At 48.4% G+C, this 16,993-nt stretch overlaps 1 protein-coding gene across 3 annotated transcripts in view; it reads right to left on the reverse strand.

Annotated features, from left to right (window-relative positions):
- Positions 1–9,222: 9,222 nt before the first annotated feature.
- LOC120986580 (very-long-chain 3-oxoacyl-CoA reductase-like) overlaps positions 9,223–16,993 on the reverse strand; it is a 148,750-nt gene continuing 140,979 nt past the window's right edge. For all 3 annotated transcript variants that reach the window (XM_040415239.1, XM_040415238.1, XM_040415241.1), the window contains exons 9-11: positions 10,667–10,732; positions 9,454–9,603; positions 9,223–9,365 (exon numbers count right to left, since the gene is read on the reverse strand). In XM_040415239.1, coding sequence (XP_040271173.1) covers positions 9,255–9,365; positions 9,454–9,603; positions 10,667–10,732 — 327 coding nt within the window. In that variant the 3' untranslated portion in view covers positions 9,223–9,254. The remainder of the gene's footprint in view (positions 9,366–9,453; positions 9,604–10,666; positions 10,733–16,993) is intronic.

A 16,993-nucleotide genomic window follows, 5' to 3' on the forward strand; every position in this document is an offset into this window, starting at 1 on the left:
TGCTGGCATAACTACTGCGTGGTGGCATAAAGGGGGGAATAATTACTATGTGGGTGCATTTAAGGGACTGGGTGGGATTAGGTGTTTAGTTATGTTTTGGGTGGAGTTAGAGGCGTGGCCTAGTGCAGAAAAAATTAGCTGTGGCTTGAGGTCATGGGTCAATTTTACTGTCAGTGAGAAAGGGGGTACACTGCACAGTACCACTTCTCCTGTCCTGTATACTGGATGTAATCATCAGTGTGCAGGAGCCAGTGGACGGGTGTGGTCGTGTGTGCAGGAGTCAGTGGACGGGTGTGGTCGTGTTTGGAGGAGCTCCTGCTGATTGTCCAGCCGCTTCCAGGGATTTTTCCATCTATCCCAGCCCAGGCCCTGCCTCTCTCCCCAGGGAGGTGGTGGGGTCCTGGGCAATGAAGCGACTGAAGACCCAGGATCCTACTTCCCGGGGTAGGCCGGCGGGAGGTAGGGGAGGTGAGCTACCGGCCTCAGTTCCATCTCCCGCCTCGGGGGTCAGAAGATCCAGCAGGAGTCGTGGTGCAGCGGCCCCTGCAGCCCCCGGAGGTGAAGCCGTGTCCATCGCCGGCAGTTCCAGGAGGGCGGACAGTAGCCCTCCAAGAGGTACGCGGAGTGCTCCTGGGGATGGGACGGTTCCGGTTGAGGCTGACTGGGGCAACATGAAGCCCCGGGAACTAATCGCCGTTTACAGCTCCCGGATCACAGCCTATCTCCGGGAGTACGAGGAAGCGAATAGGACCCTCAAGAAGGTGAGGGAGAACCTGAAGCTTGAGAGGGGGAAGGTGGACAAAGCAGCCAGAAAAAACAGGCCAGAAATATCGAGAAAAATAAAAGTCTTAAAAGAGGTGATTAAAGAGCTGCAGGAAAGAATGGGGGCCATTCTGGATAACAGTGGTCCCTTCAAGGAAAAGCTCATGAACGATCAAAGGTTTAATGAAATGGCTGGAAACCAAAAGCAGCAGGAAGATGACTCCTCTAGTGAGGAGGAAGAGTCGGACATGGGGGGGCAGCCTGCGGAAACTGGCATCACCGCAGAGCAGGTATGCCTGCCCCCCACTAGTTCTGACGAGGAAGGCGAGTACAGTGAGAACAGCGGAGTTGGGGGGCAGCTTATGGCCGAAATACGCCACCTGGAGTCCCTCAAAATTCGTGAGGACATTTGCTTTGGTGACGAATTGCCTGAAGATGAGCCGATGGGAAAGAAGAGAAAGACAAAGACATTAAAGACATTAAAGCCAGAGGTGAGGTATGTCTATGTGACCCACCCTGCGCGCCCTGGGCCAGCTGAAAAGCCAGCTCAGGGCACGAACCCCACCATCCTCCCTGGCCCGGTCTCTGCTGTGGGATCGGTGCGTAGGAGTGGGGAGACAGATGTGGCAAAGATGGCGCAGGACGCCGTCCCTGTTTGCGGTAACAGGGGCGGTGAGGAAAAGCTGGAGGGGCCAGACAGGAAGGCTCCCGGGGCGGGCGGCGAGGGGGACATGGTTGGTGGTCGGATGGCTCCGCCCGCCTCTGCTGGGGCACTGGACAAGTGCCGGGTGGAGGTGCGGCGGGGCGGTGTGGCTGCCACTGCCCCCCTTGCAGAGGTTGTTGCCGGGATCCCTGTCCTGGGGTCTGCCTCCTCTGCCCCGGTCTGCTTCGCCGCTCCCGTGCGCCCTGCAGCCCCCCCTGCCGGTTTTGGCATGGCGGTGGGGGACAGGGGGGCGGGGGTGGTGGGGACGGCTGTGGGTGGAGGGGGTGGGACCGCGGGTACAGCGGTGTCCCGATCCGGAGTTGCAGGGGGAGGGTGCGAGGTGGCTGCCTCCGCCCCTCCGGTCCGGCTGCCCCTCCTGCGTCGGTTACGCCTGGCAGAAGTTATGCTGGTGTGGTTGCCGGCGCAGGGGGGGAGGGGCGGTCCCCATTGTCCTCCCCATTACCAATGTCTGGTGACGGTAACTTGCAGCGGCAACTTCTAGAGGCTCTTAGGAGAGGGGAGAATTCCATTACAGTAGGGGGGCAGCAGGTGGATCTATCCTTCTGGATAGACAGGCATGGCCTGCGTGCCTTCCGAGAGCAAGGCGGGGGCGAGACCACCTGGTCCTCACACACAACCGGCCCCGGGTCAACCAGGCGGAATGTTGTCTGTCTGAAGTGGAGAGGCAATGAAGCGTGCCCTACCAGAAAGAGGGTGGCAGAGCTTCTCTTTCGGATGGGCATCAGGGCATGTGACATCTTTGCCCTGATACATCCGTATGGCACCCGGGAGTTTGATGTCAGTTTTGCCCGGCCAGAGGGTCTTGAACTTTTTTGGTCTGGGTATGAACTGGCAAAAGACCAGCCGGACTGGCAGGGGTTTTTTGTGCAAGCGATAACCCGCCAGAATGAGGTCAAGAAGGTGACCGTTCTCACCCGTAACGAGTCACTTTCTTGTGTTGACATCTTGACCTGGTTGAGCAGGTACGGGGACGTCCAGGGTCTTCCTAGCAAGAACCTGGATGAGTTTGGCATCTGGTCGGGTGCCTGGACGTTTCAGATTAAGTTGAAACATTCAGGGGGGTCGGTTTCCCACATACCATCATCTGTTTTCCTTGGTCGGGATAGGATCATGGTGTTCTACAGGGGGCAGCCTAAGCTGTGTTACAAGTGCGGCAGCCCTTCGCACTTCAGCGCCAGCTGCCAAGTGCAGAGGTGCGCGTTGTGCGGGGGTGAAGGCCATCTAGCTGCATCTTGTGGGCAGATTAGATGCAACCTGTGTGGTGAGCTAGGGCACCCGTTCAGTCGTTGCCCTCGCTCTGTCGCCAACGTGGCTTGTGCACGCGCGGAGGCGAGCCGGGAGGCCCCCACCGCCGAGGCGAGTGCTGGCGAAGGTGACAGGGCAGTGGGGTCGATGAAGAGAAAAGACGGCCCGTCCCAGCAGAGACGGAGGGAGAGGCGTCAAATGGAGAGGGGGCAGGTGGAACCCCGTCCTGTCGTGATGCCTGAGCCCTCCCAGGAGAATGCCTCTCCTAGAGCTGAGATCCTGGGGGATATCGAGGGGAATGAGGAACTCAGGAGACTAGACCGTTCCGAGGTGACTCTGTCCTCTTGCTACGAGAGTGCAACAGAGGGGAGTGAGACAGAGTCTAAAAGAATAAGAAGGAAACGTCTGACCAAAAAAAGATCTAGCCCGACTAGAGTGCCTGTGGAAGGCAAAGCCAGCTCCCCCTGGACCTCTCTAATCCTGACTCTCTTCCCCTGGATCTTTCCAACCGGTACCTCACCTTGGATGAGATCTCCGCCTCCTCTTCTTCCGGGGAGGAGGTTCAAGGTGGGGGGCCGGAGGGGCAAGAGAAGGAGCCTCTGGAAGGGCCCGCGCCTCCCTCCGGTGAGGATGCAAGGTCCTCGGGAGGTGGGGCGGGTCCAGACACTGGGAATGGGAATGACAAGGGTGGTGCGAAGGGGGAGGCGATGGTGACTAATGAGATGGACACCACTGTCTCTCTCAAAAGAGATCGTGCCACCTTAGGGGGTAGCCCCAAGAGGGGTAAGAAGAAGAACAAGAAGGGGAAGGGAAGGAAGAAGGCCGTCTAACTTAATCACTCTGTATGGCGGCACTCACTCCGTTGACGCTGGCGACCATTAATGTCGCCAGTATTAAATCGGATGCGGCTAGGTTTGCAGCCTTTGATTTTCTCAGCCGGGTTGAAGCTGACATTTTATTTTTGCAAGAGACCAGGCTGCCAGATTTGGCGGCTGTGTATAAAGCAAAAAAGGAGTGGAGGTGTGGTCCATCATATTGGTCTCTTGCGGCTGAGCCGTATAGCGGAGTGGCGGTTCTTTTTACCGCACCAGTAGAAAGCCGACGAGTGATTGAGTTAGAAATGGGGAGGTGTTTGATGTTAGATGTCCTCATGAAGGGTCAAGAGCTTCGCCTGATAAACATCTATGGTCCCCAAACCAGGTGGGATCGGAAGCGTCTCTTTATGGGGATCAAACCTTTCCTTTTTACGAGTCGGCAGGTGGTCTTTGGCGGGGACTTTAATACAGTCACAAGGTCCCAAGACCGGGGAGGCGCCAGAAACCGGCTGGCTTATGATAGTGTATCCCTGAATAGCATAGCTAGCGAGGCTCGCCTGGTGGATGTCCACATTAGGCACACCCCAGGCCACGGTGGTTTCACTTATTATAGAGGTAGTCAGATTAGGTCTAGAATAGACAGGTTTTATTTAAAGGAGGAGACTACCTTTTCACCTTTAGAGGTGGTAGAGGTGGAATTCTCCGATCACTGTATGATTATGTTCTCTTTGAATGTTGCAGAATCCCCCCAAATGGGAAGAGGCTATTGGAAGCTAAATTCGGCCCTCCTGGAGGAAGCAGAGGTGAGACAATCCTTTAAGGACTTCCTTCAGAGTCAGGTAGAGTTGCTGGATCTTTGTGACACTAAGTCTGAGTGGTGGGAGATATTCAAAGATCGGGTGGCAAAATTCTTCCGCCAGCTCTCGAGCCTCAGGTCCCTGGACAGGTACCGCTTGTATCAGGGTCTGAGGAGGAAACTCGAACAACTGGTCTCGACTGGAGGTAGCCGAGAGGATCTCTCCAGGGTGAAATCTTTGCTTAAGAGGTGCCAGTACGATAGGCACACATCTTTGGTTTTTGAGAGGGATTTCGGGAAGTACCGCTCGCCCGACCCTTACAGAAACTGTAAGATGTCAGTGAAAAGTAAGTTGGTGACGGGACTGGTCGATGGTACGGGATCTCTGGATAGGTCCAGATCAGGGATCTTGGAAATCGTCAAGTCCTTCTACTCGTGCCTCTTGAGGAAGAAGGATCTGAATCGGGACAGGATTTCGGCTTTCCTGGCTGAAACCATCCCTGAGTCAAGAGTAGACCTCTCTCTTGGCGTTTTGATAGAAGAAATCAGAGAAGAGGAAGTCAGCCTGGCGATCGAAGTGCTTGCCCTAAAGAAGTCGCCAGGCCCGGATGGCTTAACATCCGAGTTTTATAAGACCTTTAAGGACTCCTTGGTTCCCCTCTTGACTAAGGTATTCAATGAGTGCCTTTCCTCGGGTGCTCTGCCGAAGTCAATGAGGAGGTCAGCTCTGATCCTTATATCAAAGGGTAAAGATCCGAGCCGTATTGAGAATTAGCGCTTCTCAATACGGACAGAAAGATCCTGGCCAAGATACTGTTTAAACGGTTGGTGCAGTTTGCACCCCGGCTCCTTTCGGAGACCCAACATTGCTCAGTTCCAGGCCGAAGCACGTTTAGTGCTGTGCTCGGTGTCCGAGAGGCAGTGGAGCAGAGTAGGGCGGGTAGCTGGAAGGGGTACATGCTGGCTTTAGATCAGGCAAAGGCTTTTGATCGGGTTAACCACGAGTACCTCTGGGCAGTCCTTCTGAAATATGGCCTGCCGGGAGGGTTTGTCGATTGGCTAAAGATCTTGTATGCAGGGGCAGAGAGTTTCCCGCTGGTGAACGGTTGGTCTGGCAGCCCTTTTGAGGTCGGGTCTGGAGTCCGCCAGGGTTGTCCATTGAGCCCGCTCTTATACGTGTTTGCGATTGATCCTTTTATTAGGAGGATTGATCGGGGACCGTTAGCGGGAGTCAGGATGAGTCTGGAGGAGACAGAAGCCACTCTGAGGGTGGTGGCGTATGCCGATGACGTCACTGTTTTCGTGTCCTCGGGAGGGGGGGCGGAATACGTGATGTCGGAGGTAGAACGCTACTCGGAAGTCTCCGGGTCCATGATTAACCGGGATAAGTGTGAGAGTCTCTGGCTGGGAGGGGGTGATCCATCTTTCGGTCTCCCGGACACCCTCCCAGAGCCCCAGTCGTCAGCCAAAGTCCTAGGCGTTCAATTCGGCCATGGGGATTATCCCACCCAAAATTGGGACAGCAGGCTCACGGTCGCCGCTCAGAAGGTTGACCAGTGGAAGGGTTGGTCTTTGACCCTCAGGGAAAGGGTGAACCTGATCAAGACTTACCTTCTCCCTTTGCTTATCTATTTGGCCAGTGTATGTGTCTTGCCAGAACCTCTCTGGACTCGGGTTTACAGTCTGTTCTTTCAACTGTTATGGGGGAGTAGGCTGAACCTAGTCAAGAGAGAGGTGACATACCGTACGAGGAGATTAGGGGGGTTGGGTATGGTCAACCCAGTGGTGTTCCTTGTGAACACCTTTGTTAAGATCAACCTGGCAAACCTCTGGAAAGAGAGGGCTCCTCCGTGGGTAGTCTCTTGCAGGGGTTGGTTTCGGCCTTTCTTCCAGGAGTGGGAGACAGGAGGGCAAGTGAAGGATTTGCGTACACCTCACGGATATCTTCCGGCTTATGTCACCCCGATTCTGAAGGTGATCCGCCAGTGGGGTTTGGGAGTGAGGGAAATCAAGACCCAGTCAAGGAGATCCCTTGACGAGAGGGTCTTGTTGACCCACTTCTGGAAGCCCCTGGCCCTTAAGGATTGCCCAAGCCGGGATCTAGACAAGGGGTTACAGTTGTTAAATTCGGCAAGGATCCCCTTGAAGTTTTGGGACTTGGCTTGGCGCTGCTTTCACGGGAAGCTGTATGTAAGGGACAACTTGAAGTACAGGAACTCTGATGAAAGGGGTTGTCCCCGGGAGGAGTGTGGCGACATACTGGAAAGTATGGAGCACTTCCTGCTTCAGTGTCCCTTTAATACAGAGGTATACAAACGGGTGGGTGCATCCATTGGCTGGCCTAGGCTAGCCAACCTCTCCTATGCGGAATGGGCTTATAGAGCATTCAAAGGTTTGGGAAGAAGGGACCCATGCACAGCTTTTATAGTTAGCATAGTGATCAGGTACTTCACATGGAACGCACAGTGTTTAGTTTCAACCCAGCAGAAAGTCCTCCCTGTGGAAGAGGTGTGTAGGAACATTCTAAGTTACCTGGCGAAGGTTCGCTCTCTTGAGTGCGAGAAAGTGGGTACGGATGGGGTCTCTTACATCTGGAGAGGCTTCACCTTTGATGTGCCTTAGCCTCAGTAGCACTTTTCCTGGTGTTGGGCTGAGGCTTTCACATTAGGTTTTGTTTTGTATTTAAGATGAGTTTTTAAAGAAAGGTTTGCAAATGACTGAACTTGGGCCTTCGGGTGGATTTTAATATTGGTTTATATAGATTGATATGGTTGTTATAAGATGTATATATTGTATGATAGGGTAAGTGGGGTGTAGTTAGGTTGGGTGGGATGGGGTGGGGGGGTTCATATTTTTGTATGGGGAGACCTGCATCCAGCCCTGGACTATGCGGACATAGGAGGACATGAGGCGAGGGGCTGGGTGTGGGTGGTGGTGGAAGGGCTGGCCTCATGGAGGGACAAGAGGCGGAGGTTGGCCCTGGGTGAAGGTGATGGGATAGATAGATTGGTAGGGTTAGTATAGGTTTGTTTTCTCATATATGTGTGTAAAAAAAAAAAAAAAATTAAAATAAAAAAAATAAAAAAATAAAAATTAATAATAAAAAAATAAAAAATTATTAGAGTTATTTGATATTTCTGTTATGATTATTTTATGTTTATTATTTTTTATTGTAAGAAGTTGTAATTTAGTTTCTGTTCTGATTAATTTGTATACATTTGTATATAGTCGGGGCTCAGCCGGATCGGATGTTTACGTTAGGCTAGGTTTCCTTTTCTCCATTTTTTTTTAGTAGGTATGAATGAGATAGTATGCATGTAGCTGGGCCAGTAGGGTAAGTGTATATACTTTATACCTTGTTTTGAAAATTTTATGGCAACGTTTTTGTATTTTTGTATAAAATTAAAAAAGAGTTCCTCAGTATCTGCTCTTATTCTGTATATATGGACACTGCACGGTACCACTTCTCCTGTCTTGTATACTGGGTGTAATCCTCAGTATCTGCTCTTATTCTGTATATATGGACACTGCACAGTACCACTTCTCTGTCCTGTATGCTGTGTGTAATTCTAAGTATCTGCTCTTATTCTTTATATATGGACACTGCACAGTACCACTTCTCCTGTCCTGTATACTGGGTGTAATTCTCAGTATCTGCTCTTATTCTGTATATACGGACACTGCACATTACCACTTCTCCTGTCCTGTATACTGGGTGTAATCCTCAGTATCTGCTCTTATTCTGTATATATGGACACTGCACAGTACCACTTCTTCTGTCCTGTATACTGGGTGTAATCCTCAGTATCTGCTCTTATTCTGTATATATGGACACTGCACAGTACCACTTCTCCTGTCCTGTATACTGGGTGTAATTCTCAGTATCTGCTCTTATTCTGTATATATAGACACTGCACAGTACCACTTCTCCTGTATACTGGGTGTAATCCTCAGTATCTGCTCTTATTCTGTATATATGGACACTGCACAGTACCACTTCTCCTGTCCTGTATACTGGGTGTAATTCTCAGTATCTGCTCTTATTCTGTATATATGGACACTGCACAGTACCACTTCTCCTGTCCTGTATACTGGGTGTAATCCTCAGTATCTGCTCTTATTCTGTATATACGGACACTGCACAGTACCACTTCTCTTGTCCTGGATACTGGGTGTAATCCTCAGTATCTGCTCTTATTCTGTATATATGGTGTGATAAGGTGGACAGTACGGGAAGGTGTGTATATCCCACTCAGATACCTCAGCTGGGTGGGATAGCTAAAATCCGGGATGCAATAGTCTCAGCAGCATGTAGGTTGCTTAGACAAGGTTGGTTTTGGTATTTTCTGGGCTGGATTTTAGTTGGATTGGCAGATAGGACTGGAAGTGGGATCTGCCAATCCAAACCTTTCCAGGATGGGTGTTCCCTTGGTCCAGAGAGGATCGTAGGTGAGGTCTGCGATAATCAGACTGGGATGAAGCACCTCCCAGGGTGTCAGACTGGGAGAGTCTTTTATCTGAGACCAAAGACTTGCAGAGGTTTGTAGTGGTCTCAGCCGGGTAGGCTGCGGGACTACGAGGCTAAGTGACAGCCTGTAATTTGGGGGACGCAGTGACGTCTGCGGTACAAGGGTCACAAGGCCAGAGTTGGGAGGACTACTGGGGCACAATCCCCCAAAGGAACTCGTATTTGTACAGCCTGGGGGCCGGAGAACTGTTTTTGATATGAAAAATACGTGGTCTGACAAGAAATCTGTAAGTGTGACCCTTGGAAGAGCGCTAACCCTCACAATGGGCACTGCACAGTACCACTTCTCTTCTCCTGTATGCTGGGTGTTGTGCTCAGTATCTGGTCCTGTACAGATAGACAGTACACAGTATAACTTCCCTGTTTTTTTTTTTATTGATTTCTCTAGTTCACTTTCTGTAACTTGAAAATCATTCTCATGGCACCGCCGGCAATAAACTGACAGATGCTTGAGTTCATGAAGGTCTCGGTCATCAGGTGATCAATGATGTAACCCTGAAAGCAAATAAGAAAAGTAAATATGTGACTCTTCCAGAGTCTATTTAAAGGGTAAGTATAGTCTGAGAAGGTAAGTTGGTTGTACCTGGATGGCGTGAGACAGGCAGCCGTTGGTACGATGGGTGTACCCTACGGTGTTCAGAGCTTCCCGGACAAAGTCATCACTGGTGTTCACCAGAATGCTGGTGCTTATGTTGTAGGTCATGTTGGTGGACACTAAGTTCGGTATAACAGACTGAGGAGACAGAGGGTAGCGGTCACTTTACGTAGCGTCTCTTTATTGTGCTGTATGTAATGAAACTAAGCTTCCTTCTCATTGGCTTATATGACTCGGGATCCTTTATTTACATACCGCAAAGAGAATAGTTCATTATAGGGTATTACTGTTATATCCTGTCTAATTCTCTGGTCACATCAAGAGCTGTAATCACAATTCTGCCGTAACATCATGTCTTATAGTCCTGTCATATCCAGCTCTGCAGTTATCTTTTTTTCTGTTGCATCGTGTCTTGTACTCTAGTCACATCCAAAGCTGAAGTCATCATTCTACTTTTACATTATGTATAATATTCTAGTCTTATCAAGATCTACAGTCATTATTCTGCTATCATATCACGTCTCGATTCAGTCACCTCTAGAGCTGTAATTACAATTTTGCCATTACATTATGTCTGATACCCTGGTCACATTCAAAGCTGCAGCCATCATTCTGCTTTTGCATCATGTCTTATGATTTAGTCACATCCTAAGCCGGTTTCACAAATTTTCTGTTACTTCTTGTCTTATCTTAAAGCCCCCCTCCCGAGTCATCATTCTGCTATTGTTATCAGAGTTTATGATTCAGTCACCTCCAGAGCTGCATTTACAATGTTTGTGTTGCGTAATGTTTTATACCCCAGTCACTTCCAGAGCTGCATTTACAAATTTGCTGTTCAACGTATATACTCAAGTCAAATCCAGAGCTGCATTTACAATGTTTCTGTTATTTCACATATAATACCCCTGTTACCTCCAGAGCTGAATTCACATTTTTATGTTACTTCATGTCTTATAGTCCAGTCATAGCCAGAGCAGCAGTCACAATTCTGCTATTATATCATGTCTTATGATTCAGCCACATCCAGAGCTGCATTCACAATTTTGCTGTTACTTCATGGCTTTGACAGGCCATCAGAACATGTCAGATAAGACAACATCAAAACCAGGGTACAGGGTGTCATGTCAACCTCCGACCTTCATCACAGTGTGTCTGACGGCTGATGAGAACGGAGGTAATGCTGTGGAGGTAATACTGGTACCTGAACTGTAATCCCATCAGATCTGTACTCATAGTGGAGGGAGCGGGAGAAAAAGTCCATGAAAGCCTAAAAAAAGAAAATGAATGACAGACAGGTCACATACAGTATATGGATGTGTGCATTGTCATGCAGGCCACCAACAGTCCTAGCTAATCCCAAGCTAAACCAAAAGGAAATCATACAGCGGCCTTCAGTAAAAGAAAAAACACACTGTGCGCCGCTGCAGGTGTCCCAATGACCCTTTAGTGGAAAAAAAGAAAAACATGGAGGCAGTACCTATAAAGTAGTGGAGGGAAAAAAAAGCATCTTTTAATCCATATTGTGGCAGTGCAAACACATGCATTTGAATCCCTTCTGTAAGCTGTAGAATGACTGTGTGTCAATATTAGGCTCAGTTCACATTTCATTTATTTGGTCAGTTACGAGTAAAAAACACAGAACAGGTGCTGATCTTTTCATGATACCTTATTTGAGAGTTGGATTGGCTTCTGATTTTGGGTCACCATACAGTAACTGCTGGAATTATCTGACCAAATAACTGGAGTATTCCAGGTCAATGTTAGTGTGAGGTCTAAGGGGACTTTCACATTAGCGGCAGGGGAGTCCGGCAGGCTATTCTGGCGGGTGAACAGCCTGTCGGATCCATCCTGCCGCTAGTTCACATTTGACCCTGGACTGCCGCTCCGTTCCCATTGACTATAATGGGGTGGGGGCGAAGTTCCGGTGGCAGCACGGCAGCGCATGGCGAGAGGCAGCCGGACTAAAAGTACTGCATGTCGTACTTTTAGTCCGGCTGCCTCTCGCCATGCGCTGCCGTGCTGCCGCCGGAACTCCGCCCCCGCCCCCATTATAGTCAATGGGGACGAAGCGGCAGTCCGGGGGCACACGTGAACTAGCGACAGGACGGATCCAACAGGCTGTTCACCCGCCGGAACAGCCTGCCGGACTCCCCTGCCGCTAGTGTGAAACTAGCCTAATTCACTTAACTGTGCAGTGGCCCAAGAATTTAATATAGTGGGAAAGAGCTGTCTTATTTTACCCCTTCTGTTGTTTCCACATTGACTGATAGATAACGTTTCTGTTAGCCACTGATTCAAGTAGTGGCTCCATGACAGTGGAGAGGGTGTCAGCAGTAAGTTTGTGTTGACGTCACTGTTTATTTTTCCCTTCTTATTCGTGAGAAGAACAGCCCAAAAAACGGATCCTGTATTTTGAGCATCCAGCTTCACACGGTCAGTAATTGATCAGTATTTGTAAGGCAAAAATGAGAATGGGTCCAAAACAGGGAAAACATGTCATGGAAATATTTGCATGTCTTCTGTGTTTTGGACCCACTGTATATGTAAAATAAGTTATTCTGCGTCAATGCGGACACCCCACTAACAGTAGCATTGGACAGTTATTCACCCCACTTTGAGAATGACGGCGTAATAGAATTGCTTATCTATTAAACAAGGTGGACACCCCAATAACAGTAGTATTAGACAGATTATTCACCCCGATTACAGTCCCTGCACTGTCCCTGCACTGTCCCTTTCACACTGGCAATTCAGTATTCTCTTTTCCTAAAGATCGTCAGCACTACTATTACTAGCACAACAGAACTACATCTCTCCCTATGCTCGGAGACCGCACAGGATAAGGCTTTTAAAGGGCTTTGACATCACAGGGTATGGCTCTTTGCGGATTCGCTGGGTGCATGGCGTTATGGGTCATTTTGCATTCATGGGCTTCTTACTTTCACTTAGTAACACGTGTAACCACCATTTTAGGAAAAAAACTATTACTGTATTTTTCACCCCATAAGACACATTCCCCCCCCCCCCCGAAGGTGGGGGGAAAATGTCCCTGCATCTTATGAGGTAAATACTAATGAGCGCTTTAATTATGGAAGTGCTCATTAGTACTGGAGGACGGAAGCGAAGAATACGGTAGTTACCATGAAGCGCGAGGAAATTCGGATTAATTGTGAATCTAATTTTTTGTAAACTTCGGGTTAAATTCCACTTTGGATATTTAGATTAGCTCAACACTAATGGTGATTATTACAGTGATGATGTCGGTGAGGTTGCGGATTAAGTGTTGACAGGAGTGATGTTGGGGATTATAGTGATGATGATCCTCAACATTCAAATTGTAGCACCAAGAAGGACAAGTCATAAGGTTATGCAAATCGGGAGTGTAGAAGGTGTCACTAAGATATGCAAATGTTCAAATTTTCATGCACCTAGCTCCAATCTGTGGCCTTTTGTAGGGGCAAAAAAGCCAGATTCAAAGCAAAGTTTTTTAGCCACATGAAACCTAAAAAATCACATCAAGTCATGTGGGATGATTGCTCGATGCTTCTTGTTCCTCATTGCGCCAATTATCATCACTTGTTGCAAACTGAGAGAAAAAGATGCAAAGAAGCAGACCATTGCATGGACGAATCATCTGATTAGAAGAATGGTACACAGTGATCTATTCTGTACTGCAACTGAAAGTGGACATCACATCCCAAGCCTAGGGAAGCACACAGCGTCTACAAAAACCATCAGAAGGCAAGGCATTGGGCTACGAGCCAGATGTCAAACTACAGGTGTTCCATTAACCTCATGCCATGTGGGCGATGCCACTAAGAGGCCTTCACAGGGGAACGTCACATCACAACGTAAGGTCCTATTCCTGAGATTATGATGTGGCATAATGTATGGTAGCCGGACCCTATTAGTCTTAATTTCAGGTACACTAACAGCTTGGCGTTTCATTTATTTGGTCGTGGAACCAGTAGTACAACCATTTCTCCAAACTGTCCCAGGAGCTGTTTTTCAACATGATAACACCATAAAGCAAGTTGCTCATGATACTGTGAGCAGCCTGCATGGCCAAAATGCTCTACCATGGCCTGCAGCATCTACAGAATTGTCTCCCATTGGGCACATCTGGGACGTCATTGGTCACAATTTGAAAGAAAACTGCCAGCAACGGATCTTGATGATTTGTGTGCCCAAGTACATTTATCATAGTAGAGCATTCCTCAGAAAACCATCAACTCCAACATGCACAGTTACATCATGGTGCCCTGTAAGGAGACCACTCCATATGTAATGAAGGCCAGCTGTGTAATACAGCAATGATGCTAATCTCAGTCAATTAACACCTCAGTTGCCATGGTCAATTGTAATCCCGGCATTTGAGGCAGCTTTTCATGGGAGTGCAGTGTTCATGCAGCCTGAACGGGTCCAGTGTTGAGATGGAGGAAGCCATTCATTCTCTGTGGTAGACATAGGAATTAGGAAGACTCGAGGTTACCAAAGCAATACATTCCTATGGAGCCGTGCTTCCTGCAAATCTCCCTCAGACTATAATGGTAAATATTTTGCAGTCTGTTGAAGAAGCAATCAGCATCCATCCCCTAGCAATGCAGTCTGTCATTACCACAGTTGTATAACATTCAGCCCCTCGTCATGCAGTCTGCCATCACCACAGTGCATAACATCCATCCCCTCGCCATGCAGTCTGCCATTACAAGTGTATAACATCCATCCCCTTGCCATGCAGTCTGCCATTACCACAGTGCATAACATCCATCCCCTCACCATGCAGTCTGCCATTACCACAAGTGTATAACATCCATCCCCTCGCCATGCAGTCTGCCATTACCTCAGGTGTATAACATCCAACCTCTAGCCCAGCAGTTTGCCATAACCACAGGTGCATAAAATCCAGCCCCTTGCCTTGCGGTCTGCCATTACCACAGGTGTATAACATCCAGCCCCTGGCCATACAGTCTACCTTTACCAAAAGGGTATAACATCCAGCCCCCAGCCATGCAGTCTGTCATTACCACAGGTATATAACATCCACCCTCTTGCCCAGCAGTCTGCCATAACCACAGGTGTATAACATCCAGCCCCTTGCCTTGCAGTCTGCCATTAGCACAAGTGTATAGCATGCATCCCGTAGCTGTGCAGTCTGCCATTACTTCAGGTGTATAACATCCATTCCCTTGCCATGTAGTCTGTCATTACCACAGTGCATAACATCCAGCCCCCGACCATGCAGTCTGCCATTACCACAGTGCATAACATCCAACCTCTAGCCATGCAGTCTGCCATTACCACAAGTGTATAGCATCCATCCCGTAACCGTGCAGTTTGCCATTACTTTAGGTGTATGACCTCCAACCTATCACCTTGCAGTCTGCCATTACCACAGGTACAGTATATCACATCCAACCTCTAGCCTTGTAGTCTACCATTACTACAGGTATATGACATCCAGCTCCCAGCCATGCTGTCTGCCATAACCACAGGTGTATAACATCCAACCTCTAGCCCAGCAGTCTGCCATAACCACAGGTGTATTACATCCAGCCTCTAGCCATGCATTCTGTCAGACATTTGTTAAAGTATGGCTCATTCTAAAGTTCTCACAGAATTTTTGCATGGTTCTATAATAGGATGCCACCGCTACCACAAGTCAGTTCCTGAAATGTCTTCCCTCTTAGATATTCCACAATCACCTGTGAGTGGTATTATTGTAAAGTGGAAGGAACCACAGCAACTCAGCCATGAAGTGGAGACCACAGAAAGTTACAGAGCGGGGTCTCCAAGTGCTGAGTAGCATAGTGAATAAAAGTCACCAACGCTCTGATTACTCCATAACTGCAGAGTCCAAACCTTCTCTGCCATTGACATCAGCACAACGACTGTGCTGTGAGCTTCATGGCATGGATTTCCATAGCTGTGCATTTGCATGCAAGCCTTATATCACCAAGCACAATGGAGTGGTGTAAAGCACACCGACACTGGACTCTGGAGCAGTGGAAACATGCTGTGTGGAATGATGAATCCTGCTTCTTTATGTGGTGGTCTGATGGACAAGTCTGGGTTTAGCGAATGCCAAGATGTGTTGTAAGGATATTTATAATTAAGAGAGTTATCTGGTAATCAAGATCGATGACCTATTCTCTGGATCAGCCGTTAGAAAAGGCTCTGTGAGTGCTGCGGCATCTTTCTAGGCCACGTGACGTCACTATACATCGGTTACATTGCCTAGTTGCAGCTCAGCCCCATTGAAGTGAATGAGATGCAAAACCAAGCACAGCCGCTGTACTGTGTACTGTCATGCACTATGTTTGGAGAGCTCCTGGGAGCCGCCTGTGCTCACCAGAGTTCCGGTGAGTGTGGTGGCTTCCTGAAACAGCTGATCGACAGGGGTGCTGGGACTCTGACCCCCGTCGATGTGATAATGATAACCTATCCTGAAGATAGGTCATTATTATCCATTCCTGGATAGCCCCTTTAAGTTCTGATTGGTTCTTTCCCCTCTAATTATTATATTAACTTTTAATGTAGTGAGATGGTTGGTACAATACATACAAGACCCCTATTGACCTGTAGGCTGCATTCCTGAGTGGTTAGATAGCTCAGGATATGCATACTGCACAGTGGACATCCTAAGAAAGAAAAGAAACTAAATACAGAAAGGTTTGATGCATGAGACAAAGCTCTCAGCTTCACTGAGGACATCAGTTGGGTAAGATGGTGTGGTTTTACTATCTCTCTCTCTGTATTACCATGGGGCGTAGGCTATGTACCATGTTGGTAGCATGGCAACATGAGTTCACTACGTTGTGGCAGGCCAGGTAATTTATTGCTATTTATTTTGCTCACACTTAGTAAATATTTTTATTCACTTACCCTTCTTAAGCCTATTTACTTCTCGAATCTTTGAATTCACATTAAAACTCAGGAGAGTGTTAATTGCTTGACTGCATTGTACCAACTGTAAAGTTTAGGGCAGGGATAATGCAGTGGTGAGGGGTGTTTCTCAGGGGTTAGCCTCTGCCCCTTAGTTCCAGTGAAGGGAAATCTTCAGCATACTGAGACATTGTGGACAATTACATGCTTCCAACTGTGTGGGAACAGTTGTGGGCAGACCATTTTTTGTTCCACCATGGCTGTGCCCCAGTGCACAAAGCAAGCTCCATAAAGGCATGGTTGGGTGTGTTTGGTGTGGAAGAATTTGGCTGCACAGAGCCCTGACCTCAACCCCACAAATGCTCTTCTGAATGAATGGGCAATATTTCTAAAGACACACTCTTTTAGAAAGCTTTCCCAGAATAGCAAAGGGGAAGAGTATGTCTATGGATGTAGAATAGGGTGTCATAAAAGTTCCTGGAGGTGGAATGTGGAGATGTCCTAATTAGGGATGAGCGAATCGACTTCGGATGAAACATCCAAAGTCGATTTGCATAAAACCTTGTTCCAATACTGTACAGAGCAGGAGCTCTGTACAGTATTAAAATGTATTGGCTCCTGTAACGGAACGCCTAGCACCCCG

The sequence above is a fragment of the Bufo bufo genome, chromosome 1 (genome assembly GCF_905171765.1).
Source record: "Bufo bufo chromosome 1, aBufBuf1.1, whole genome shotgun sequence".
Classification (NCBI taxonomy): domain Eukaryota; kingdom Metazoa; phylum Chordata; class Amphibia; order Anura; family Bufonidae; genus Bufo; species Bufo bufo.